This window comes from Marmota monax, unplaced genomic scaffold (assembly GCF_021218885.2).
Source record: "Marmota monax isolate L192 unplaced genomic scaffold, Marmota_monax_Labrador192_F-V1.1 WCK01_AAM20220418_F8-fsc00218, whole genome shotgun sequence".
NCBI classification, from domain to species: Eukaryota; Metazoa; Chordata; class Mammalia; order Rodentia; family Sciuridae; genus Marmota; species Marmota monax.
Window position 1 is genome coordinate 2,372,761 of NW_026694764.1, and position 26,738 is coordinate 2,399,498.

General features: G+C 52.9%; 2 protein-coding genes across 6 annotated transcripts in view; both read right to left on the reverse strand.

The window, feature by feature from the left end:
- Positions 1-13,257, reverse strand: part of Spns2 (SPNS lysolipid transporter 2, sphingosine-1-phosphate) — a 36,614-nt gene extending 23,357 nt beyond the window's left edge. The window contains exon 1 of one of the 3 annotated variants that reach the window (XR_009225011.1): positions 12,721-13,193. Coding sequence is in view for 2 of the 3 variants with exons in the window: in XM_046424976.2 (XP_046280932.1) it covers positions 12,721-13,090 (370 nt within the window). In the remaining variant the exon portion in view is untranslated. Of the gene's footprint in view, positions 1-12,720 lie in introns of all 3 variants that reach the window. The other 2 variants (XM_046424976.2, XM_046424975.2) reach the window with 2 other exon arrangements.
- A 7,392-nt stretch (positions 13,258-20,649) lies between these two features.
- Positions 20,650-26,738, reverse strand: part of Spns3 (SPNS lysolipid transporter 3, sphingosine-1-phosphate (putative)) — a 48,602-nt gene continuing 42,513 nt past the window's right edge. For all 3 annotated transcript variants that reach the window (XM_046425089.2, XM_046425087.2, XM_046425090.2), the window contains 3 exons: positions 22,236-22,334; positions 21,962-22,151; positions 20,650-21,025 (listed from right to left, as the gene is read on the reverse strand). In XM_046425089.2, the coding sequence (XP_046281045.1) occupies positions 20,952-21,025; positions 21,962-22,151; positions 22,236-22,334 (363 nt within the window). In that variant the 3' untranslated portion in view covers positions 20,650-20,951. The remainder of the gene's footprint in view (positions 21,026-21,961; positions 22,152-22,235; positions 22,335-26,738) is intronic.

Consider the following 26,738-nt stretch of genomic DNA (forward strand, 5'->3'; position numbering starts at 1 on the left):
ACTTAATAACCAAAGCCTAATGGGGCGACGGCCTTGCCTTCAAGGTGGAGGCCAGGGGCCAGTCCTGGGCCGGTAGGTCCCAAAGGGCCTCTGGGCCTGGGTCAGGGCACTTCAGCATCCCAGTTGGTGGCCCTGCCATCCATAGGCCCACTGCCATTCCTTTAAGGTTATTTCAGTTGCCTCCTCTTCTAAGTAGTCTTCCCTGATTTCTCCCCTTCCCTCATCCTAAATAAGTTACAGTGCCCCATCTATGTCCCCAGCCCCATCTATGTCCATCCTAGCTTTGGTACTGCTCTTTAGGACAAGTTAGGATTCTATAGGGAAGACACACAGGGACAGGGATATGAACTACTGGGACCCAGTGTGGCCAAAAGCTAAGAGACAATATTTATTGCTTTTTGCTAACTTCTGGGCACGGTGAGGCTCTAAGGATGGCATTTCTATCCTTGCTGTGCACCCTGGTATTTATAATTATCATTTCCATTCTGCATATGAAGAAACCAAGGCTCTAAGACACAAAACTCTTTGTCATACAGCACATTAGTTTTTGGAGGTCTGAAAATATAGAGGAAAAAAAACAAATTCCATTTCTCCCATTACACACTCATAACAAACTGCTTCTCTGACCAAACTGTGGGGGGGTGGGGGTCCCCACACATCAAATAGGCAATTAACTCTGCAGCAGACACCAGCTGGGTATTCTCTAATTCCACTCGTTTCTGACACTATCTACCCAAGAGAGCATCAGATCCCCAAAGCGGAGGACTCAGCCCCAAGACCGTTCCCCCCACTTTAGATGCCCACCACAGCCCCAGGCTGTTTTACTTGTATAAATTGGGGTTCCCACAATCCTCTCCTTGGGTTTGATCAATTTGCTATAGCAACCAACAGAACTCAAAGGAACCCTTACATTTGCTTGGTTTATTATTATTTTTTAAATATTTTTAGTATAGACGGGACATATTTATTTTTACGTGGTGCTGAGGATCAAACCCAGTGCCTCAGCCGTGCTAGGCAAGCACTCTACCCCCGAGCCACAACCCCAGCCCCTCACCTGATTTATTATAAAGGACATCACAAAGCACACAGATGAAGGGATGCTGGAGGACATGGAGCTCCCACGCTCTCTCCAGGTTCACCCGCCTGCAGGAACTTCCACTGTCTCCACGCTCTCCAAATCTTGGACTTTTGGGTTTTATGAAGGTTTCATTATATAGTCACATAGTCACAGCTGATTGTATCATCAGCCAAGTGTGGTCAGCTCAACCTTCAGCACCTCTCACCTCAGGTTGAAGGCAATACTGAAAGACCCAACCCTTAATCCCATCTTGGCCTTCCCTGTGACCTGCCCCTATCCTAAAGCTACCCAGGGACCAGAGGACATCAGTCATTCATTAGCATAAAGAGACTGATCATTTTGAAGATTTCCAGGATTTTAGGAGCCCTATGCCAGGAGGCAGGAAGAAGACCAAACACATTTTTCTCAATATCCACCCAGGTCTGCTCCTGAAAACCAAAGTTTGTTCTTCTGCCACACTACCTCTTCATGCTTTGCTCTTGTCCCCAGCCCACAGCCCAGCACATAGCTGGACCTCAGGGACTCTCTGTGGGGCAGATGCACAGATGGACGGGTGGCCATGAACTGGGCACGGGACATGGTGAGTCAGCTCCAGAACACAGAACAGGGACTGTCACAGTTTTGGTAGATGAAAGGATGGGTGGAGTTGGGAGATGGTAGGAGAGTAAAAACATCCCCAAGGCTCAGGACTGTAGGTCTCTATCCACAGTTCAAAGGAAGGACGTGGGTTGGCGGCAACCAGAGCTCACAGGTCCACAGCCAAAGCATTCTTGCTTCCTCCCTGCAGCACAGCAACTGGCCCCTTCTCCATCCATTGATTTCAAGGCCCAGCATTTGCCTCTGCCTCCAGGAAGCCTTCCCTGACTTCTTCTCCCACATAGAGTTCTTAGTAAGGGGAAGAAATATTTCTCCACATCCAAGTAGGCATCCAAGGCCCCTGGGAGCTCTTGGGCAGTCTAGAACCCTGGACATAGGAAACCCTGGATCCCTACCTTCATTTTACCTACCATTTTACCATCAGGAGGGAGCACAGCCTTGAACTCCACCTGAACTCCAAGAAGAGGGCCAGAGAGCAGGACCTTTGCAGGCTGTGAGGCCCATGGCCAGGCTCTGTCTGGATGAGGCCATGGCCACAGGAGGGCAAGATCCTGCTGGCTGCTGGCACGGGAAGCGTGTGTCACAGCAGCTCGGCCTTCGTCTCACATTTTCCTCCAGGGCCCCAGCCTGGCTGGGCCCGCACACCCCCGCCCTTCTTGACCACAGCCTTATTTTTAGCCTCTTTCCTGGAGGCTGAGGTTTGGTGGGTCACAGGACGGGCCTCATGCCCAGGAACAGCTTCCCACAGCTCAGGTCAAGCCAAGACCCCAGCCCCACCAGCCCAGGGACATGCAAGGTGGGGCTCCCACCCCAGAGGCAGCCCCCAGCCACCCCAGCCCACAAGGCCAGCCTCTCCAGGCAGCCACCCCAAATCCACATCCTGAAAGGCTCTCTGGCCCCAGGGTCCCCATCCCTCCAGGACACATTCTGGAACCACAGGAGCCCCTGAGTTTTCTCATCCACTAACACCAGTCTTGCCCATCCCAGCTCCCTCCCCCGGGGCGGGGGTCTGTGTTATCTGAGGCCCACCCTCTCCAGCCCTGCAGAGATCCCACCCCATCAGTCCATGACTTGGGCCTGGGTTTTCAGCCTCCCCTTGGTTTTTGTCTCCCACACAACAGCCCAGACACCTGCTCACATCTCACTCACCCCACCTATGAGGACAACCTTGATCTGTCCCCTCCTTGATCTGTCTCCTCCTCCCTCTTCCTGCAGAGTGGAAGTTGTTGTTGTTGAACCAAGGATTGAACCCAGGGGTGCTTACCCACTGAGCCACATCCCCAGCCCTTTTTAAAATATTTTATTTAGAGACAGGGTCTCACTGAGTTACTTAGGGCCTCGCTAAGTTGCTGAGGCTGGCTTTGAACTTGTGATCCTCCTGCCTCAGCCTCCCACACCACGTGTGCCACCGTGTCCGGCTCAATGGAAGCTCTTGAAAGAGTTCTCTCCCCCAATTCCATGTCCTCACCTGCATTACTGCCCTGAGGCCAGCTGCCTCTGTGCTCATCTCCACAGACTCTCATGCCTCTGTTTCTCAGCTTCCTGGACTCTCATTCCCCGGCTCTTCCAGCTGGTCCCCTTCTCTGAGCGGAACCAGTGCAGCACCCAAGCCGAGTACCTGGCAGTCAGCTATTACATTCTCCCTGCCTCCTTGAGCCCCAGGAATAGGCCCCAGCAAGCCGTCTCTTCTTCACCAGCCAGCCTCCTCCCCTCCAGCCTCTGCCGACCCAGCTACATCCCTCTTGCAGCTAGATCTCACCAGCACCAAGCAATCACTAACTAAGTTCTAGGTCCTGAGCTGGGACTCTGGAGCCATCTCTGAACTCAAGAAGCTAATGCTGTGGCCTTGTGGGTGTCATCTCTTGCCACGCCTCAAGTCACCCAGGACTTTCTCAAGATCTACTGCCAGGCCCCTGGTTCAGTAATGCTAACAGGGCACATATTTATGTGAACTGAGTGCTTCCTGTGTGGCAGACACAGTCTGAAGAGCGTTAGCTCATTAAGTGTGATTGCCCAGTAATGCACAGTGACTCCCCAATCGCTGTCTGAATAAAGTCCAGGGCAATAGAGCCCTGGAGGTCCCCAGGATCTGGCCCTAACCCAGCCAAAGCTGCAACTAGCTGGGCCTCCATTTCTTCCCAGTAAATAAAGAAGTTAGGAACTTCAGTGGTGCCCAGGCCTGCCCAAGAATCCCAATCCCCCTTAGAGAAGGTGCTTGTTAGAATATAGCCTCCTGGGCCCCACCTAGGTCTGCAGAATCACCCAGAAGGGAGGCCCCTGTGACTTGCCCATCACAGTCTGCAGCTCCAAATCCCAACTACCTGCGTCTTCTTCCTGCCCCATCCATTTCTGCCTTATCCTCCAGGGCCCGGATCCAAGGTCATGCCTACCAGGGTGCCCCCTCCCTCCTCTGAGGCTCTTGGTAAAGTGGACCCCTTTAGGGTCCAGAGCTTGATGACCTCTGGCCCTGATTCACCCAGAGGGCTAGTCCCAGATATTCATGGTGAGCACCCATCACAGCTGGGTGGCCCCAAAAGAGTGGAGTCCAGATCTCAGGACTCCTGGCCTCCTCTAGCCAGGTCCAACCTGCTGACATGATGGAGTCCTTGAAAGGCCAAGGGGTAAGAGAGCACTGACCTCGGGAGCACTAGCTCAGACAACCTTGGATATAAGGTGCAGAAAGCAAGATCCTGAGGTCTCTTCCTGTCCACTCAGCAGGAACAGGCCCCTGGGTACTCAACCTTGTTCCCCCACATTCCCCACGCACTGTCTTTATCACCACCCAGTCCCTCCTCCTGAACATCTCTCAGAGCAGCAGGCAGCTTAGCTGAACTGTCAAGAGCATAGGCTTCAGAACAAGACCATCTGGGTTTTACACCCCAATTTTTCCACTTTCCCTGCTGTGTGACCTTAGTCAGTCAAACTACTTAACCTCTCTGACCCAGTTTGCTCCTCTGTAATATGACTTGGTTTCAAGAATGTTTTCACATGGTTGTTTTGAGGTTTCCGTTGTTTAATCCACCTAAAGTGTTTACAACAGTGGCCGGCACATGGTAGGTACTCAATACGTCACAAACGTTATCAGTCATCATTAACTAATGGCACAGGAACAGCCCGTCAAGAATGTGGAACCCTCCCCTCGGTTTTCTTTTCTCCAAAATGGGAGCAGGCACTTAGAAAGATGGACCCTAGGGACCTGAAGGGATGGACTGCTGCCATTGGTCAATCCCTCTCAGAGGGACCCTGTCCTCCTGTGGAGGCCTCAGCGCTGGCTCAGTTTTGCCCCTACTCCAGCGCTCAGCCACAGCTCCCACCCCTGGTAATTACAGGGGCCTAAGAGCCGGGCTCTGCTGACCTTGCTCGGGATGGCGAAGGCTGGGAAACCACAGCCTGGCCCCTGTGGCACCCCCACAGCCAGGGGCCCGCCAGGCAGTCCCTGAGCCAGGGACCCCAGCTCCCAAGCACACACACTCACACCTGCCCTGTGATCTGCCTCCTCCTGTCTCCAGCGACAAGCCGAGTGACCCCTTCTCTGAGCTTCTGGTTGCCCTGCTGTGTCCATTCCTGCACTCAACTGAGTTTGCTTTAAATGGGCCAACCCTCCCTCCCCCAAGCCACTCTACAAACCTGTCATTCATGTCAGGACAGCTTAGAGGTTATCTCTGTAGGCACCATGAAGATGAGGCCCTCCAGAGCTTTGGCCCCTAGGAAGAACACCCCATCCCCACCCAAGAGCCCTGCCTGCAGACCCCACCAGCCCCAGAGAGGCACCATCCCCGGAACCCAAGAGCCCCCCTCCTCCCAGCCACTTCTCTATGCCCAGAGTGGGCGGGGCCCACAGCCGGGCCTCTGGTCTGTGGTTCTAGCCTATCATTTGGGGCCAGCTTTCCTGGAACCAGACTCTGCCTTAGCAATTTGGGGGCTCTGCATAGCCACTCCTTCCCAGTTCAGCCTCCCAGCCCTGTCCTGGCCCAGGGACTCCCCAGACCACCAGGAGTCCGGAACGAGGTAGCCAAAGCCTTATCGTGACCCTCAGGGGATATAACTGGTGCGTTCACTGACACAGGATAAAGCCAGGGTATAGGGACAGAAAGGGTAGGGGAAAGATAAAGGCCCCTCAGAGTGGCGCAGGTCAGGCCCTCACACCCTTAGCCTGCTCTAGTGTGTGGCTTCAGTGGCCGTGGAGACCAGAGACCCCTGCTCCCACTTCTCGGGTGGAAAACTGAGATTCAGGTGAATAGGACAGAGGCTGAGGGATCAGGCACGAGCTGTCCTCCAAGCTCCTAGACCTGGCTGTGTTGCCACCCTCAGCTAGAAACTTCTAGAAAAAAGGCAGCACCTGGCCCCCGCACTCAACACCCATGCCAGTTGCTCTCATATGAGGGCTAGTAATGGTTTCGTGCCCAAGTAACCACCACTGCCCAGGCACAGCCCTCCACAGTTTTCAAAGCCTAAGCATGCTCCTGGCCCCAGGGACCCCAGCCAGCACACCATGCTCAACAGTGAATGGCCACAGAGACCTGACAGAACTAGCAGTTGAGGTGCAGGGAAACCCTAGCAAGGTCTCCAGGTGGGGAGAAGACTGAGGAGGAAGCAGGTCAGGGCCCTGTCCTCCAGCTCCAAACTCTGGCTCATGGATTAACTCTACATATTTCTTGAGCTAATTTCCATTCTTCTGCCCTCAGACACCTGTTCTCCAGGATTCCATTCACCCACCTCTCAGCCACCTGGAGAGGACCAGGCCCAGAGCAGACCAGTGCTGTCCTTCACAAGGCCTCGCTGGGTGACCCAGGCCCAGCCCTGTGCCCTCAATGCCTTATCTGCAGAGGAGACAGGGCAAAGACGCCACTGGGCCCTCCTGGATGTCTGGAAGTCACTGCCCAATATGGGGGTGGGGTTGTCCCATTGTCAAGACTGAGGACAGGGCAGACAAGGATTGCCTCCGACTACTTCCTCTCGTTTCCTTCCTGGAGACATGAGGCCCGAGGCTCATTGTGTGCCCTGGGCAGGACAAAAGGGCAGCACCAGTCACTGGCAGAGAAGCCCTGGCCTCAGCAACAGTGGCCTGGCCCTTAACCTATCCAAGCCAACAAACGCCCTTTCTACCCACTCTAGGGTCAGACAGGACTGGGTCAACCCAAGTCTACCACCCAAGCCTGGGCCAGCCTCACATGGATGCTGGGGTCACAGATAGATGGCCCCTCAAGGCTGGAGGGAGATGGTGACCTTACATGGGGACAGGTGCTGTGATGGAAGCAGAACAGGGAGCAGCCAAAAACCAAGAGTTAGAGGCTGGGGGTGTGGCTCAGAGGTAGAGCACTTGCCTAGCATGTGAGAGACCCTGGGTTCCATCCCCAGCACCACAAAAAAGAGAAAGAAAGAAAACAAGAACAACAACAACAAAAAAAAACCCCAGTGTTAAGTGCCTGGTTCAGTCCAGAGAATTGGAGAAGCCCTCCTGGAAGGAGTACAGAACACTACCAGGACCCACCAGGGCAAATGGAGGCTGGCAGCTCCTGGGGAACAGACCTGATTATCCTGGGGGAGAGAGATGCAAGCACAGCCAGCAAAGCAGACAAGAGTTCCAGAGACCAAATACCCCATGAGGACCTGACCACAGCAAGAGAGGGACAAAAATCTCTATTCAGGGGCTGGGGATATGGATCAAGTGGTAGCGTACTCGCCTGGCATGCGTGAGGCACTGGGTTCGATCCTCAGCACCACATAAAGATAAAATATTGTGTCCACCTAAAGCTGAAAAATATTTTTTAAAAAAATCTCTATTCAGGGATCAGAGGGGGGTCAGGATCTCCCTTGAGTCACACAGCAAAACCAGCAGCAAGAAGCTCAGCCCCAGAGACACTCAGGGCCCAAGAAGGAGCCCAACCCCAAAATCCTGGGGCTCAGGCAGTGTTATTTGCCTCCCCTTTTTCTTTTCTTTTTTTGGTATTACTGGGAATTGAACCCAAGAACACTCTACCACTGAACTGCACCCGCCCCAGTCCTTTTTAATTTTTATTTTGAGACAGAGTCTTGCTAAGTTGCCTAGAGCTGGCCTTAAACTTGTGATCCTCCTGCCTCAGCCTCCTGAGTTGCTGGGATCATAGGCGTGGTTTGCCTTCCTCATTCTTATCTCGGTCTCAAGATTTCAGTCCCCCACACCCAAGCAGAAACAAAAGCCACTTCTTTTTATGGAAGGGTCTAGGGAAGGGATGAGGAGCTCTGTCCCTGGGCAGCTCTGTCTAGGGCAGCCTCACTCCCAGGAAAGGCTATGAACTGCATGCAGTCGGTAGCCTTCCTGCCCCAGTCACAAAATGGGAAACTGAGGCTTAGGCCAGGGATGTGTCTGGCGCCGGGTCCCAGGCTAGGTGACTCTCATGGCACTTCCTCCGACTGGTCAGCAGCACAGTAGAGGTGCTGGCAGAAGCAGCAGGAAGTGCCTGGAGAGAGAAGCAGCCTTGAGGGAAAGGGCAGCTGGTGATCAGTCACTGTGGCATCACCTGAGCATATCCTCTGCCAGAAAGGTGATCAAGATGCTCCACCCCTCAGCCCTTAGCTGGGACTTCCCCACTGTATAGACATGACAATGACCAGGACAGGGCCACTCAAAGGGGCAGGGCGGGGACTGTGTTTATCCTTAAGGTGACTACCTATCTCGTGGATAACCACAGAGTCACTAGGCTCTAGGACTGGCTTGGTACCCATGTGAAAGACCCTAGGCCTCAGTTTCCCCATTCGTCAGCTCCTGATAGACTCTACTGGACATAGGGAAGAAAGCCATGGGGAGAATGAGCCCCCAACCTGACAGCCCCTCCCTGTCTGTATCCAGCGAGGCCACTCAGGGGAAGCCCCCAGAGCCCCAGCTCCTGGCTGGGTCCCTGGGCTCATCTCTCCTTCCGGGTTTGTGTTAGTGAGTGGTTGCCATGGAGACTGGTCTCAGCTTCTTTGGCAGAAAAGGACTCCCCCAGGGCAGGGCTCTGCCTCTTATCACCAGTCCCCACTCCGCCCAACTCCAATGCCCAGTGTGTGGTGGGCTGGATCAAAGGGAAAGAAAATAGGTCTTGGGAAGGGAACAGGTGCCTCCGAAAAGTTGGGAAAGAATCTCAATTCTCCAATAGTCATTCACCAACCATAATTAGGGCCTGGACCAGCTCCCTCTTGCTGGGCCTGTTTCCAGGAGCAAAATGCTACCACCTACACCCTCAGTTCTGCTTCCATTTTACAGATGGCAGAATGGGATCCCGGGGGCAGAGGCCGCTCTGGCATCAGGAAGCAGAGCTGGGAAGGGAGCGGGTGCTTAAGACCCTCTGCTGAGGGTCTTCCTCCTTCCTCTGACCTGGCAGCCATAGGGGACTCAGAATACACAGTGGGTGGCTGCTGGGTTGGCTGAGCCAAGGGAGCCATGTGCCCTAAGGGAACTCAAACTGCCTGAACTAAATAGAACCCAAATTCACCTGTCCAGGAGGGCTCTTGCCCTGGCCAGCAGAATCTCTGAGCTTCCAGATCAGAAGCAGGGGATATGCCCTACCTCCACCCAAGGTTCCTGGAGCTAGAGAGCCTGCTGCATTGGGGCATGCCGTGTGACCCTGGGCAAGTTCCTTTGTTCTAGGCATCAGTCCCCTATCTGCATAAGGAGGTAGAGGGAAGGATTTAGATGAGATTTCTAGGCTACCTCAATTTCATCCAACCAAAGCAATGCTCAAGAAGAAAAGGGAATGGGTACCCAGGCCTCCTCACCTGGGTCTGAGGCCGGCTGCCCTCAGGGGGTTCTCATGGGGAGGTGGAAAGACCATAATTAACAGGATCGCTGGGTGGCGCTGGGTGGCGCTGGGAATGCTAGGGCAGAGGCAGAAGCCACTCGGTTCCCAGGATAGAGCCCAGCCCTGGTGCAAAGGGAGGAGCTAGCAAAGGTGTCTGAAAGGGACTATCAGACAGAGAAATGGGAAGGACATTCTAGCTGGGGACACAGCTTGAGCCTCTGCATGAAAGAGAAGGCAGCTGACATTTGTAAAGCCTTCAGAGCTATCTGGCCTAGTCCCAGGTGCTTTGGATACATTCTCATTCATTCCACACAGCCCAGGAGGTTGAGATGATCCCACAGAAGGCTCAGGTGATGACTGCAAGGTCACGCAGCTGGCCAAGCTGAAGAGCGTGGACTCTAGACCAGTACTGTCCACACTGGTGACCCCCAGCCAGCTGGTGACTGTCCACTGTGACACTGACGTGTGCTGAGAAGGTAAATTATGCACTGGATTTCAAAGACAGTATAAAAAAATGCAAAATATCCCAGTAATAAATTTGATATTAATTACACATTGAAATATGTTGGATACATTAAGTAAAATATATTATTATTTAATTGTATCTTATTTCTTTTTTAATCTGGTTATAGAAAATTTGAAACTAATGTGGCTTGCATTATATTCCTCTTGGACAGAGCTGGTCTATACCATAAAATAAAGAAATGCACAGGATAAATATAAAGGAGAGTGGGAATTCCTTCCTTCTTTGATGGGGCCCAGTTGTGAGGTTCTCAGAGTCCAAGTGGGCAAATATCAAAGGTGACTGAACAGCAGAGTACCTGCATCCTGCCTCTGTCCCAGGAGCCAACAGGTAGACACAGGCCCTGGCACAAGGAACATAAAGCCATAGTAATTACCATAGAGACGGTTAATGTTCCTAAAAAACTGAACTTGGGGGCAGTGGGAGGGAAGTGTCCCATAAACAGAGAGGTAGCCAGGCTTATCCGGAGAGGAAATCAGCACATGTTATGTGCTGGGGGCGGGGTGGTGCATGAGCCCCAGCCCTGGGCCTCCACAGAGCAGGATGCACAGCCCAAGCTGGGTGTTTGCCCAGGGCTTTCCGGGCCTTCCTCCCCACTGCCCCACACCCCTCTTAGTCACCTATTCCCATCCCCCTGACCAATTCACCAGAAATTAGCTATCTTGTTCCCCCATTCTGACAGTCTAACCCATGTAGAGGTAGGAGCAGATAAGCACCAGACCTCCTGATCCCACCCTCTCCCCCTGGCAGAGTCAGTTCCCTCAAGAATATCAGAGGGGGTGGTCTAGAGCCAGAAAAAAAAAAAAAAATGAGTCGGAAAGTGTTACAGTCCAGATCAGCACCACTCGTTCCTCAGCTGGGAGAGAGTGGGGAGACCTCCAGACAGACTTACTATTAGATCTAACACCACCTTTGTTGTCCACCTTCGGGGCCATCTTGGATGAGGGCCTGTCCAGGGGCCTTGATTCCCCCATCAAGGTGTACAGAAGGTATACAGAAGCCTATTTTGCACCAATTACAAGTCCCCGATATTCTCTAACTTCTCCCCACAGGGTGGCACCTAAGCTCCTAGGCAGAATGGAACAAGTACGACAGGGTCAGTACACTGGGGTGTTTTTGTTTGTTTTGGTACTGGGGATTGAACCCAGGAGCACTTTTTAATTTTTTATTTTGAGGCAGGGTCTTGCTAAGTTCCTGAGGTTCTCACTAGGTTGCTGAGGTTGGCCTTAAACTTGCAATCCTCCTCTCCTGCCTCAGCCTCCCAAGTCCCTGGAATGAATTACAGGCATGCGTCAACACACCCAGAATTTGGGGAGTACTCAATATTGCTCCTGTTCACCAGATCAAGGTAAGAGTCTCTTGGAGACGGCTCAACCCATTGGAGTACTGATACCACTAGTACCTACTTCCAACTCTCTCCAGTGGAGGGACAGAGAGCCCAAAGGGTTTTGCAAGCATGAATTGGGAGAAGGGGAAGCTTCTGCTCTCCCATTAGAGTTTTACCCTTACACTTGATACAATTCCATTCAACAGACAGGAAACTAAGGCCCAGAGAGAGGGACACCCAGGTGGCAATAATTCACTTGCCAATCATCCCTAAATTTTCTTTAGAGTCTATCCTAAACCTCCCTTTTGTTCTGTGGTGGCAGGTTCTGGGCTAGCATGCCAAATATCCAGAACTGCTCTCCTCCTGCAGGGAGCCTCCACCTATGCCACCCTGGCCAGATTCCTTTCCTCTCAGCACTATATCATTCCCAGTCGGAGGCCGATCCATCTAGGGCAAGTCCCTACTTCTTGACCCCTGAGAAGTCAGGGAGAGGAGCCAGCAGAAGGGAATCCCAGAACCGTCTCCATCCCAAGAGGGGTCAATCAACTCACAAATAGGGAGACAGACCTAAACATAAGCTGAGACTGGCCCAAGGTCACACACAAAGCACATTTGGGACAAATCTGGGATTAGAATCCTGTTGTTCTATCCATCTCAAGCCCATCTTTATCGCTGATTCCCAGGGGTGTTCACAGAGGATGAGGCCTCCCCTCTTTCGCCCCAGAGGCCGGTGCTGTGCCCCAGGCCCCAAGCGCCATAGAGCAGGGGGAGGCGTCTTCAGGCCTGTAGCCAGGGCCAGCTGCAAACCGCATCCAGGGTCCCCAGGCGCCGCGGACCCGCCCCGCCCCTCCCTCGGCTCCCCGCAGGCCGGAGCCTTTGTCAGCCACGCGCTCACAAGCTCACACACACATCCGCGCCGCCACGAGCGCACACACTTAGTCTCCCTGGCGCACACCCGCAAGGGGCGCACACACTCGCCGCACGCACTCTGGGTGGTGGAAGCGGCCGAGGAAGGAAAGAACTGACGGGCCCTGGATACACAGACGGTCTGGGCTAGGGGAAGACGAAGAGAGGCCCGGGAACCTGCGGCTGTGGCGGGAGGGGACGCAGAGGAAAGAACGCAGAGACGCAGAGGAGACTCGGAGAAGAGGAAAACGGAAGGGCCGTCAAGGGCTGGCGAGGACGCGCCGGCTGATTTAGGGATGGAGACTCGTCCAATCCCTGTCCCCTGGTTGTGTGTGGGGGTTTCAGATTAAACCCGAGGAGGACCGGGGCATCACTTGCTCAGCTGTGCCTGAGCATACAGTCCTTGGGGGACTCCACGTAGGGCTTGGATATAGGGAGCCTGGGACCAAAAAGCTCCCTAGGGTACTTCGTTGGGGCGGGGGGTGGGGGGGGATTCCTGGTCCTCGGGCTGGGTGGGGCACTTGCTCACCTGCCACGGTGTACCTGTCCAGGTAGTTAAGCACGTTGCCCAAGCTGAGGATGGCGGCAGCTGCCCCCCGCCCGCGGCCCAGGGTGGCTGGTTTGGGCTGCTGTGCGCCGGGGCCCTTGGCAGCGGCTGCGCAGCCGGGGGTGCCGGCGATGCTGGGGGGTCCGGACGGGGCCCGCCTCACACTGCCGGACAGCGTCTGCACCTCATCGTCGGGGGCCACGACTCCAGCGCTCCCGGCGCCCCGCGCCCCGCAACAACCGCTACCGCCGGCCCCTCGCTGCGCCCCCCGGCGCCGGCGCCGCCGCTCCGCGTCCGCCTCCTCCTCCTCCGCGCCGCCCGCCGCCGCCGAGGCGCATTCCAGGCACATCATGCCGGCCGGGATCGGGGCGGCGGGGGGCGCGGAGGCCGCGGGGCCCAGCTTGGGCCCTCTCAGTGCGTGCGTGCGCTGCGGAGCCGCCGCTGCACCATCCCGGCTGGGCCCCGTCGGCTTCTGAGCTCGGGCTCGGGCCCCGGCTGCGGCGCTGCCACTGTTCAGCCCGACGCGCCGCCGTCGCCGCGGCGGCTCTGACAGCTGCGGTCCGGACCCGCCCACCAGTTCCGCGCCCAATCAGCTCCTTGCTCGGTCCACAACCCCGCCCCGCACGTGCTGCCCCGAGGGGCGGCGGGGGGGCCTGGCCGCAGAGCCCCACCCACCTGACGGGGGCGCTGTCACGCTGGAACCGTGCGGCCGCGGAAGCCGGCTAAGAGCTGGAAGGGTTTTGCGGGGAGCTACCCAGCTGGGATTGGGGTGCTGGAAGCAGGAATCCCTAGCACCTACTCAGTAATCTCCACCCAATCTCTACCATGAGAGTGAATTCCTGGCAGAGACTGGGAGAGGACCGAGGGCTTAAGCCTAGGATATTTGGACAACCTGGAGAGAAGGATCTCAGATGGTCAAAACAGAGACACCTGTTGGAAAGCCTGTGGCTCTAATGGCTGCTCAAGCTCCATGATTCGCCAGCTCAGGGAGGGCTAAGTGATTGGTCAGGGCACATCTCAGGACCCAGACCTCCATCAGAAAGGCTGTGCTGCCTGCCTCCCCAGGGAAATACAGCTCCAGCCCCAAAACTACCGGAGCCCACTCGTGTGTGTGCACCCAGATCCTACCTATGTCTCACAGAGTGGCATTCCCAGGTAGAGAGACCCAGGGTTCCGATTAGGGTCCAACAGAAACCAGGACACTGAGGAAGAGCCTCCTTTCCAGACAATGTGATACAAGCTTATAATCTCAGATACTGATGAGGCAGGAAGATTGCGAGTTCAAGGCCAGTTAGGGCAATTTAGTGAGACCCTTTCTTTCTTTCTTTTTTTTTTTTTTTTTTTGGGGGGGGGGGGCTACGCGGGATGGAACTCAGGGGCACACGACCACTGAGCCACATTCCCAGCCCTATTTTGTATTTTATTTAGAGACAAGGTTTCACTGAGTTGCTTAGCACCTCACTTTTGCTGAGGCTGGCTTTGAACTCACAATCCTCCAGCCTCAGCCTCCCAAGCTGCTCGGATTAGTGGTGTGTACCACCCTGCCTGGCCTAGTGAGACCCTTTAAAAAAAATTGTTTGGGAATGTAGTTCAGTGATAAGGCACCCTTGGGTTCAATCCCCAGTACTGCACACACACACACAAATGGATAGGGGCCTGTTCTCCTGAAGGTATCACCTCCCCAGTCTTCAGACTTCCAACTGTGCACTGGGATGGTACAAAACAATTAAGGGAAGTCAGGAAACTGGGTCCTATCCCAGTGGTGTGGGCATGATCCTGGACAGGGCCCCTACCTCTCTCTGGGTCTCAATTCCTCTGTCGGGGGGTAGGTAAGAGGAGGGGAGACAGAGGGTCTGAAAGTGAGGGGTCACTGCTCTCTCCCAGGGAGGGATGGTCCTGTCTTCTCTGGATAGTGGCCAAGTAACCCCTGTGTTCAGAGCCACCATCACTGCCCTGACACATTTTAGAGGTTCTGTGATTCCTTTTTCTCCCCCATTATCTCTTTGGGATTTTGATTAAAAATAGAATCCTGTACAAAGTGCCGAAAACACAATGTTAGAACTGGACAGACCCTCAGAAACCAGATTTTTTCCCCCATTTTACAGCCAGGTCCCAGGGCATGGAAATGACCTCTGCGTGAACATGCAGCTAGTCAGTGGCAGGGATGGAGCTAACCCAGGGTTCTGCTATCCTGTAGAGTTGAGAGCTTATATCCTACTGCAGGCTTCTCTGGACCCCATGGCCACAAGCAGGTGCAGTTTATTGAAGTGTCAGCCACAGTGAGTCATGGCATAGCCAAAGGGTAATGCAGCATGAGGCACCCCACACATACACTGTCTCTGGTGAGCAGAGTTAATCCCCAAGCTGGTGTTTCTTGGCGCCTTCGAGGTGTATTTTAAATTCTGCAAAGTGACTAAAAATATGCTTCAGTGTGTTGGGTATGAATGACTGTGACAGGAGGGTTAGGAAAACAGATTTCATTCTGAATGTTGTCCGCTGCCTCTTGCCAGCTAGCTGAACTCAGGCCTGCAAAAGTCAGATGAGGGAAGTTCCACTGGGTGGCCTGTGATGACAAGTGATTAACAGGCAAGGACAGACCTAGGAGCTCCATGGGGAGAGAACTGGGCCCAGCCAGTGATCCTCAGAATGATGTGATGGTGCCAGCTTCAGGAGTGTCTGGCTGTGGGACCTACCCAGCTGAAGAGCAGTGAAGAAGCCACAGCCCTGGCACCGAGCCGCACCTCACGCTCCTGTTCCCATTCCCTCTAACTGCCCATCCTTTCCCCACAGCCCTGTCCAGGGGAACAGGACTTTCCCCTGGACCCAAAAGAGGAGCATTCTTTTTCCCTTTCCACTGCTGAATAGAAAAAAAAAAAAAAAAAAACCCAAGTTTTGAGTCTTTTGAATTTGGGGGAATTCTGAACTGCTACCAAGCAAGTCAGTCATTCCTTCTGTGTGAATTTCTCTGGAATTTTAACCCAAAGGCAGTTTTAGAGTTGGTCCTGTGTGGGATAAAGGACCACCAAAGGCAGGGTGATACAGAGGACAGTAAGCCTTTTCTGGCCATATAGCCCTGGGCAAATCACAGTGGTTTTCTTAGAACCTCTGGCAGTATCATAGGATCATTGGCCACAGAAGGGTTCTTATCTCTGTCTCACTGATGGAGACTGACGCCCAGGAAAAGAAGTAATTTGCCTAAGGTCTCATACAGAGCAAGTGATGGACTAAATCCACGTGTGTCTACCTCTTAACCCAGCACGTACCCAAATGCCCACAGTGCTGTGCTGAGCTGCTGCAGCAATGATTTTCCTATGGGTACAACAGGAAATGAGCTAAAGGGGCTTCTGATTGGGTACAAAACAAATGGGGCACAGGACATTCATGGCCATTATTTCAAGCACAAGTGTACTTGGGAAGTTGTAGGGCGAAACAGAGAAGAAAGTTTCCCAAGGGACTTTTCAGAGCCTTTACTATGAGAGTATATATTCTGGGTCTCTCAGAGGGAGGTTGAGATTGCCATGTGTTCACATGACTACAATTCCCCAAAAACATTCAGAAACACTGGCCTATAATGTACCAGATCCCCCAAGGCTGATAACTGGAAGTTCAGTCCACCTTCCTTCTGTCCATTCCCCCACCAGGGAGTGTCTCCAAGGTTCAGGCCTCAGTTTCTTCCCTTCTCACTTGGCACATGCTCTTTTGGAAGCCTCTCACCCACGCCGCCCAGGCTCTCATTAATCATCCATGTGCTCGTGACACCCCATCCTCCATGCCTCTCTATGTGCCTCATCTCCAAGCCCTAGATCCATATGCAGTCTCCTGCACACACCCCCTCCCTAGGGACTCTGCAGACACCTTAAGCTCAGTACATCCAAAACTAAATGCCTCATCCTTCCCCCAAACCTGCTCCCACCTTGGTATCATTTATCTCTCGAAAAGTGGCACATCACAAATGGTGTCAACAAGAAGGAGATTTGGGGGCCATTTGGGTCTCTCACTGTCACACCATCTTTTGGGACTCAACTCTCACATCTAGAGACACAATTTTTTTTTCCCAATGCCCCCACAGCCCACTAACATCTCGGACCTCTCTGCATCTCCCTGGACCCTTGTAAAGTTCAACATCACCATTTCCAGCATCTCCCTCTAGGCTTTTCTCCATAGTGCCTGCTGGTGACTTTCTCAATCACATATGTGACCCCATCACTACCTGGTACAAAACCTTTCCATGGATCCCAACTGCATATAGAATTATAAGTATCTAAGTTCCTTAATGCCATCTGCATGACTCTTTACAACCCACGACCCCCTAGCCTAGCTCCCACTTCCCCATCTCTCAAAATTATTCTCCACCACACTGAACACCAAGCCCCCTGAACTCAATTACAGCCATTATACTTTCTGGAGTCTGGGTGAGTGGCAAGAATTGGGTCACAGTCCTTGCCCTCCCCTTAACAGAAAAGCCCCGATCCTGTTAACCTAATGATGGTTCAGGACCATGGAGAGCGTCACACATGCAACCCCCTCCCCCGACCCTTTATTAGGACTCTGGCTAGCTGTCTACCTAGCTCCCTCCTCCCGCTGGTCCTTCAGAAACCCAACACAGACATGGCTTCCTCCAGGAAGCCTTTCCTGACCCACCTGAACAACCAGTCATTTCCTCTGGGCTCTTGAGTAACCTGTGCATCTGACTATGTTTTGTGCATCTGATTACGTTTGTATAAGAGGCCACCGGTACCACCACCCCCTGACAAACCATAAGCCTTGAGGGCCCATACCTTGTCTGATTCATCTTCAAGATCCAGCACAGAGGAGGTGCTTGGAGAATGTTTGTTGATTGAATGAGTAAATGACATTTAGCAGGTGCAGGAAATGTGTGTTGATTTATATCATGTATCTGTTGCTCTGAGTGACTCAGAAACCAGCCAGATTCCTTTCCTGACCCCTCTAGAAAAGGCATTTTCTCCCTGTCTGACTCCACCCTCCATTAGTCGCCACATGACATTTACCTCCACCCTTAGATTAGCCTTCCCTACAGGTCACCACCCACGGGTGGGGAGAAGGCACCTCTTCTCTGTTCCTGCTGTTACCAAGCAGAGGACTCACTGGAGCACCCCATTCCCCAGCCTGAGCTTGCCTCATAAGTCTTGTTCAGAATGCCTCATCGCTGCCTCTCTCTCGCCTGCTCAGAACAGATGGCGCTGAGTCCCCACTAACACAGAAGTTCCTGTTCTGTCATCTGAACATTTTTAACACTTTCTAAATTATAGAAATTTCAATCCCCTTTGATCATGGACCCAAAATAAATTATAGAAATTTCAATCCCCTTTGATCATGGACCCAGACAATCAGAAATGAAGAACCCCTTGAGGGACATTGAGCCCAGTCTCTTCTCATCCCATGAGAAGCTACATCCTAGGGAGGGTCCAAGGCCTGGCCAAGATCATTGCAGTGGACACTATCTTTGTTTTGGGCTTTTGACACTTTTTTCTTACATTGTTTTTTGTTTGTTTTTGTTTTCCTGGGGCTTGGTATGGAAACCAGGACCTCACACATGCTACCACAGAGCTCCAGCCCCAATCTTGCTGTCTTGTTTTGATGATTAGAATTCATTCATTCCTCTTCTTAACAGTACTCTGGTCTCCTGGTCTTAATGGAGTGATAAATCAAGGTGTGGGCATAGCATCCTAGCTAGTCCAACTAGACTCTTAGGCCCAGGGCTTTAAATCTTGAATAGATGGCAAAAAAAAAAAAAAATAAAAATAAAGAAAAAATGTCTGGAGCTCTGAAGAAGACCCCCAAATAAGATGGCCCAGCAGTAGATCCCACTGTTATGTATAATTATAATGCACCAATAAAAAGGAGGGAAAATAACAAGTATTTTTTAAAAAGAATAAAACGGCCCAGGAACCCCGACCCCTGAAACTCTAACATTCCCATCAATTCTGTAAGCTCCTGATATGCTTCCAATGAATGCCTTCCCTACTTAAGTCAGCCTGTTTCTGTTGCATATAACCCCACATCCCAAACTGATGTGATCACCCAGGTACCACGTACCTCCCTGTGTTGGGAGAAAGGATGGCTCCAGCCATCTCTGCTGCCTCCTGCCTGCTTTTTTGGGGGGGTACCAGGGATTGATCCCAGGGGCATTCAACACTGAGCCACATCCTCAGCCCTTTCATATAGATATATTTTATTTAATAGGAACAGGGTTTCACTAAGTTGCTTAGGGCCTTGCTAAATTGCTGAAGCTGGCTTTGAACTTGCAATCCTCCTGCCTCCCGAGCCACTGAGATTACAGGTATGTGCCACAGCGCTGCCGGGCTCCTGCCTGCTCTTCTACAGAGACTTCTATAGCTCAATAACCTCTCAAGTCCACCCAGGCATAGGCAAATGTCACACACTTCAGAGAAATGAGCCAGACCCACTGAGGGCTGGTATTGCAGGGGAACAAGCCAGAGTTAGGGTGCAGGAATCTAGACCCACATGCTCAATCCCCAAGCCTTAGGTCAGAGTGGAAGAAGAACTTTTATCAGTACTTTATAAACATCCCTTCATGTTTGCAGCCCAGTATAGAGATTAGCAGGCAAACAGGCAAAGGGGCAGCCAGGATCTCACCTGGCAGTCATTAACACATGAAGTAAGCAGGGTCAGGCTTAAGGACTTGTCCTGCTGAGTAGCATTTTCCCTCCTGTTGACATTCCCAGTAAACAAGTCCAGAGTATCAACAACTGGGATTACCCAACAAGTACTCTTTAGGCCTAGAAGATGTTCCTGTTTACCAGACTCCTCTACTCTAGCCAGGCCCTCCCAGCCTCTCACAGACCCAGACCTGAGACCTCAGCCCACTATGACTGGCCCCAAGGAGGCAGGAGGAGGGAGCTGAGTGAAGCTGGGGTCTGGCAGGTGGAAGATTCAGACCAGGAGCCGGGCTTCCATGGGTCTAGACCCAGCCTGAGAATCACATGAGGCCCTGCTCTAGCAAAACCACATTCAATTCACCTCTTGCATACACTGGGAAATCCATAGCTCCAAGAAAAACAGGAGGTAGCCCCAGTCACACAGCCAGTAAAAGCTGAGATGACCCATGGTGTCCCAGCTCCAGCCCACACTGGCTGCCTCCTTCTCAGGAGAAACCAGTTTTCCTCACAAGTGCATTTCCTTGGAATTCCAGGGAAGCCTATTTCCTGAGCACCCATGTGAAGGCATAGAACCAGGAGCTGGGCAGTCTGGTGATGCCCACTCTGGAAGGAGGACTGACCCTGGGGGTCAGGTGCAGGCTAAGCTGGAGAGTCCAGTTCCTGGGACCTGTCACAGCCAATGAGGGTGGGGAGGGTTCCCCAGGAGGCAGGGATGGAGCAGACAAGGGTCAGGAGCTGTGAGGGAGTTGGGCCACTGTTCTGCCCACAGCTGCTGGGAGGTAGGCACAATGGAGGTGGCAATCAGCAAGTGAGCAAGTGATCGCCTGGCTGGGATCCAGAAGAGGGGACAGAACCTCAGGTTCCTGGGCAGAAAGAACATGCCTCCCTACTGCTGCCCACCTGGAAGCTATTGATCTCTTGCAGGGCCTGCTGAGCCCAGCTGGTCTGAACCCAGTGGCAAGTGTGGGTCCCACAGAGCTGGCCCTCCTCCCAGGTGATGCTGGGGTCAGAGCGTGGGCTGAGGGTGGCGCAGGGAACAGGGCACGGCCAAGAATACTGGTGCACCACCATGCAAGCCCCTCTAAGTGGCTCTGGGGCAGCTGCTTCTGTTTCTGTGCAGGCTTGGGCACCCCTCCAGGTGGTTCTCACTTTAGGAGCCACCCTGTACCATTTGCCTGGGGACTGCCCACCCCTTCCTCTCTCCCTCCTCCTTCCTTCAGAGGCATGCAACATGAGGCTATAAATAACAGGATTGTTTAAAGACCTGATATCCATGGGCTTTGTACTGGTCACACTTTAATTGGGTCCATCCGCAACCAGGCTGAGGACCCTCGGCTGGAAGGGCCTTGTGCTGGGTGCAGGTACAGTCCTCCCTCAGAGGGTGTTGACAGCTCAATTTCCAGCCCAGCCACGGGCCCTGCCAACTCTCTTACTGGGAGCGAACAAGCAGCAGGTGCAGCTCAGCCAGAGTCCCTGAGTCACAGCCAAAGGTGGGCAGAGGCACTGCCACTGTGGGACTAGTGGGAGGAGCGTGGACATGGCAGGGGGTCTCCTTGCTGCAGGGCAGGAGCCTCAGGGGTCCTCTGTGGAGGCGCTGATGCCAGAAAGCAGGCCTTTGCTCTCCATGTCCTTGCTGTCCAGGGTCCCTGCAGGAGAGAAGCTCAGCCAACCCAAAAGGAAGCAGAAGGGATTCTGGGATCAGGTCTGGAAACAACATGTCAGGAAATCCTCTAGCTCTAATTTGCAAAGTAAATTGCAGATCCAACCCCATGGCATTGCCATCAGTGCCACTACTGTGGTCTTAGCACTACGTCTCCACTGGCTGCTTTCAGAACTTCCTGGGGTCCCTCTGTCCCAACTCTGAGCCCTACAGTCTGTTCTCAAGTAACAGCAATGTGATGCTTTCACAATGGAAATCAGATCCCCTATGGCTCCTTCTGTGGAAACCCCACAGTGACTCCCATCATATTCAGAATTAAGGGCACCATCCTGGCAAGGATTCCCCCTCGCTCTGCCTGCCCTGGTCTTGTTACTGCTGCCCTCATACTTATCACTGTGCCTCTTATTCCTGCTCCAGCCACATTGACCTCCTTGTTGACCCTCAACACATTGGGTACATTTCTACCTCAGGGCCTTTGCATTCCCTGTTCTCACTGCCTGGAGTCCCTTCCACCAGAGAGCTGCTTACTCCACCGCTTCCTCCAAATCTTTGCTCCAATGTCACCTGTGCAGAGAGGAGCTCCCTGCCCCCACCCATCCCTCTCTACCTCCACTTTATGTCTAGTTATAGCACTCATCACCTCAAATATATTACATCGCTCACTTTTTTGTTTATTTGTCTCTGATCTGTCTCCATACCTTATAGAGTGTCAGCTCCCTGAGGGCTTACTTAGACTTGTCCTAATTTGGTCATTCCCCAGCATCTGCAAGCTTGCCTGGCATACAGCAGAATTGTAATAAACATTTTTGAATGAAAACAAACAAACAAGCAAACAAGCCAGCCAGGGGCTGAGAATGGGCCATTGCTCCCTGCCTCTAGGTGTTCAGCCTTGAGTCCAGCGTGGGTACAAGGGCAGGAGTACCTGTGTCAGGCTGCTGGGACTGGGCCTGGGCCTGGGCCTGGGCCTGGTCTCTCTCCAGGTGCAGCGCCGTTAGCAGGAAGCAGCCACCACCCAGGACGATGACAAAGGCACAGCACAGGAAGCTCTGCTGCAGGCTGAGGAAGCGCTGCAGATAGGAGTCCAGGCGCCTGGCCCGCAGGGCACTAGAGATCTGCCGAGGACAGAGGGCTGTTGCCAGGGAAGTGTGGAGCCTCCCCCAGACCCTCCCCACCCCCCACACTCAGACACGCCTTACAAGTCCAGTGAGATAGGGGCTGCCGGCGTCTCCCAGGATGTGGCCCACTGTGATCTGAAGCGCCTCTGCTGTCCCCTGGCACCTGGGCACCACCACAGACTGCAAGACATGGGAATATCAGGGGAGCTCCCCCAGCAAAGACTCAGAATAGGGGGGTGCCCTCACACCCATTTCCTGTTCCCCCCTGCCAAGGGCCTGCAGAGTTAGCCAGGTGAGTGGGATGGGAGGGAATCAATGACCCCAAGGCTATAGCACCCCCCACCCGGCCCAGCAGACCCCTCTGAGGCTCTGGAGGCTTCCCCAGTGCCCAGGGATGTGGGTACTGAGGCCCCTGATTAGGGTCACCCTTCTTGAGAGTTTGCTCTTGAAGTGAAAAATCAGCCCCTACCTCAGAGCAAAGCCTGTCCAAGGAAGGGGGCGTGACCCTTGTCCTTGGAAAGACCCACAGAGCACACCTAGGCACATTCCCACCCTGCTGAGTTGTTTATCTACAAATAACTGGAGAGATCTGCTGCGCCAGGTGTCCCTGACTCAGTCAGGCTAGGTGGGATCCATAGCAACCCCCTAGCAGCCACCAATCAGCATGAGACAGGGAAATACCTGGGATGCCAAATGACCCTCCCAGTAGTTTATGGTGGTTGATAACATGTTGGGAAACCATGTAGTTCAGCATGTACTCCCCTCGTGGCTTAAACCAATTAATCAGTTCAAAGGAATCCTTCTCTGGTACTAACCAATAGACCCCTACCCAACTTGTTCCTGCCAGTGAATGTGCTAATCATGTTTGAGAGTTGTTATTTGATTTTCCCGCGGTGTGTGATGATTTGCTAAGAGAGCCTATGATGTATGTGAAGTCCCTGCCTTCCCCAAAGAGTATAAAACTGCTACAAACCCTGGGCTTGGGACCTCTCAGCATCACCAGTTGCTGTGTGCGAGTGGAGGACTGAGCTAGCTCGCAATGAATACCTCTTTGCTGCTTACATCGCTCTTGGTCTCTGGTGGTCTTTTGGAGGTCCAGATTTCAAGCTTAGCAGAAGTACACAGGGACCAGGCCTGGTTGTGACAGCAGTGAGGACGTTGGGGTGTGACAGGTCAGGGACCATGAGGCACTAGTGCAGGCTGGCAGGGTGCACAGCCAGGGGTCTGCATGTGCAGGCAGTTAGGGCAAGGGTGGAACTCAAGCCCCACTGTGCAGAAACCAACAGAAGCCATGTTGGGGAGGCCCACACGACTCTGGGGGAAGAGGACAAGGAAGTTAAGAATATCAATTCTGGAATCAACCTGTCTGGGTTTCAGTCCTGTATCTCTCACCCGCTAGCTGTGTGACTTGGCGCAAGTCACTTCATCTTTCTGTGCCTTGCTCCCAAAATGGAATAATAATAGAAGCTACCTCAAGGGTTGCAATCATTATCATTACTCAGCTGGCACCCAGAGTTGTCATGTGGACACCTGCCCTATAAGCAGGATGCTTTGGTAAATACTGTGCTTTCTTCCTGGCGTGCCTCCCCATCTCTGGTCCAGTTGGAGCATCTCTCTTCATCATTTAGGACTTACCTTTGCATCACCTCTGTGAAACCTTCTCAGAGTTCAGGTGCCTTCTCAGATCAACCACAGCCACCATCACACCCCTAAGTGAATGCACGCCACCCAGGGCTGGGAGGGGTCCTTTCTTTATTCACCTCCCCTTATCCCTTACGCTGTAGGCAGCAAAACCTCTAATTTCTCCTGGGGTCAGTACAGTAAGACATGAGGCACAGAGTAGACCAGTGAAAGTTTGTCAAACAAATAAGTTTAGAACCTTCTGGAAGACTGGTCCCAGAAGAAACCCTATCAGACCTAGGGCTTCAACCCACTAGGGCAGCCCCAGGGAAAGTTCCTATCCTGGAGCCTTGTCCCCAGGACTTTAGTGTCCCTAATCTGAGTCCTTCAGAGAATAGCAACAAGGATAGCCCCATGCAGTGACTCATGCCTGGAATCCCAGTAAACTGGCTGAGGCACAAGGATGGCAAGTTTGAGGCCAGCTTCAGCAACTTTGTGAGACTCTGTCTCAAAAAAATAAAAAAATAAGAGCCAGGCGTGGTGGTGCATGCCTTTAATCCCAGAAGCTCGGGAGGCTGAGGCAGGAGGATCACAAATTCAAAGCCAGCCTCAGCAATGGTGAGGCACTAAGCAACTCAGTGAGACCCCGTCTCTAAATAAAATACAAAATAGGACTGGGGATGTGGCTCAGTGGTTGAGTGCCCCTGAGTTCAATCCCTAGTACCCTCAATAAACATTTAAAAATTAAAAATAAAAAGGGCAAGGGGTGCAGCTAAGTGATAGAGTGCCCCTGGGTTAAACATATACACATACCCATACCACAAAAAAATATAATAATGATAATAATTGCTAACATTTATTGAATACTTCCTGTATGCATTTTATATAGCAACTTGAATAACCTCTGAGGGTGATATGATTATTACCTGCATTTTATAGATGAGAAAACCTCCCCAGGTGCCCAGGGTCACCCAACCAGGTATAAGAAGGCTGAGATTAGATCCCAGGCCTTCTCCCTCCAGGGCCTCCTTTAGGGGCAAGGAGGAATCTGCATGTTGAGCAATATTTATGTGTTTGTTGTGGAATGTTGAGAAAGTGAAAAGAAAGATAAAGAGGACAAGTCCATCAGTAGCCCTGCAAATCAGCAGGAAGGGAATCAATACCTGGAAGAGAGATAGGCAAACCCCCCCCCCCCCCCCCCCCCCGCCCCAGGCAGGGACAGTGGCAGGTAAAGCATGGAGCTTGGAGCCCAGAGGCACAGTCTCTGGATTCCAGAACCCCAGAGGACAGACGCAGGGGGTCTAGTGGAAAGAGGCCTTGTGGGTGGGCAGGGTGGAGTGACAGGTGTCCCTGTGGGTGATGAGCCAGTCCTGGGGTCAGTGGCACTGAGCCACTCCATTCAGGTGGTGAGACAAGCTGGGCCCCTTGCCATCTCTGGGACCTGCCAACAGGCTTGAGAAGGAACTGACCACAGCTTTGCACCTTCCACAGAACTTCCCTCTCACCCCATAATTATGTGATTACTCACCCAATGGTTCTAAGGAGGGAGGCAGGGCTTCCTAGAGGAAGGGCCTTGAGTGTCCAGAAAGATCCATGTGGGAGCTAAGGCTGCTTGGACCCTCAGAATAAGGCTCAGGCAGCCTGGCCCCTTTCTTCCCTCCCAGGAACCCCAACCTGCAGGGCCCAGACCAGCTACCTTTGCCTGCAGTGGGAGAGGCAGGTCTCCACCCCACCTATTTGGGGTCCCTATTGTTCCCATACAGCCTGGGCCCAGCAGCATCTGGAGAGCCCAAGAGGTAATTTTTTTAAATGAGAGGCTTTTCAGTTCCCAAAAATCTAGGCTCACTCTATTCTGAGACAAAAAAAAAAAAAAACACCTCTGTTGTTGTCTGGCCCTTCTCAGAAAAGCTGTTCCCTTTATAGCCCAGGGCAAAATCAGCTCCAGCCAGGGGCTCAAGGAAAGTTGGATCCACAACCACCAGGTGCAGCCTGCCTCCTGTGCTCCCCGCTAGGCCCTCAGGCCCAGACAGCCCTGGGAGAGTGAGACAGATCTGTGAGCAGAGAGCTACCTAAAGGACAGAGGCAAGCAGGGAAGCCTTGAAATGAGGGCCAGAAGGGCAGGAGGGAGGGCAGTCACCTCTGAGAGGAAATCTGCTCAGGAGGTCAAAGGGGAGCCTGGCTCTTGGATTCCAGAACCCCACCCGGGAAGGAGGCAGTGAGCTCCCCTCTGCCCTGCTCCCCACCCTGGGAGGCAGGGTGAGCTGGCTGTAAGCCATCCTGACAGGGGCCCCAGATAAAATGCAAGATTGGAGGGGGCGGGAGACTCCATGAGCAGGCTTGGGGAGACAGGGAGACACAGGCTCAAAAGACACTTGACACTAGCTCAGCCTTCCTGGGAGCAAGATCCAGCTGGGCCAGCGGGAGTTGCCAGAGGTGGACCTTGGCCACGACTGAGACTGAACTGAATCGTTTTCATAAATGCAAAGTCCCAGAGGAGGCAGGAGGTGGGGAGGGGCTGCTCAGGGTGCAGAAAGTAAGCTCCCCTTTGAGGGGCCTGTGAACAGGGGGCTGGTGGGAATTTTGCACATTTTGACTGGAGAACTGTGTGTGCGCTAGATCAGCACCCTGCAGGTGTACTCTGAGGAACACAGGATGGGGGTCACTCAGGAATTTCATTAGAAATGCTGGTCCCTGGCACTGCTACATCGATGTTCATAGCAGCACAATTCACAATAGCAAGACTGTGGAACCAACCTAGATGCCCTTCAATAGACGAATGGATAAAAAAAATGTGGCATTTATACACAATGGAGTATTACTCTGCTTTAAAAAATGACAAAATCATAGAATTTGCAGGGAAATGGATGGCATTAGAGCAGATTATGCTAAGTGAAGCTAGCCAATCCCTAAAAAACAAATGCCAAATGTCTTCTTTGATATAAGGAGAGTAACTAAGAACAGAGT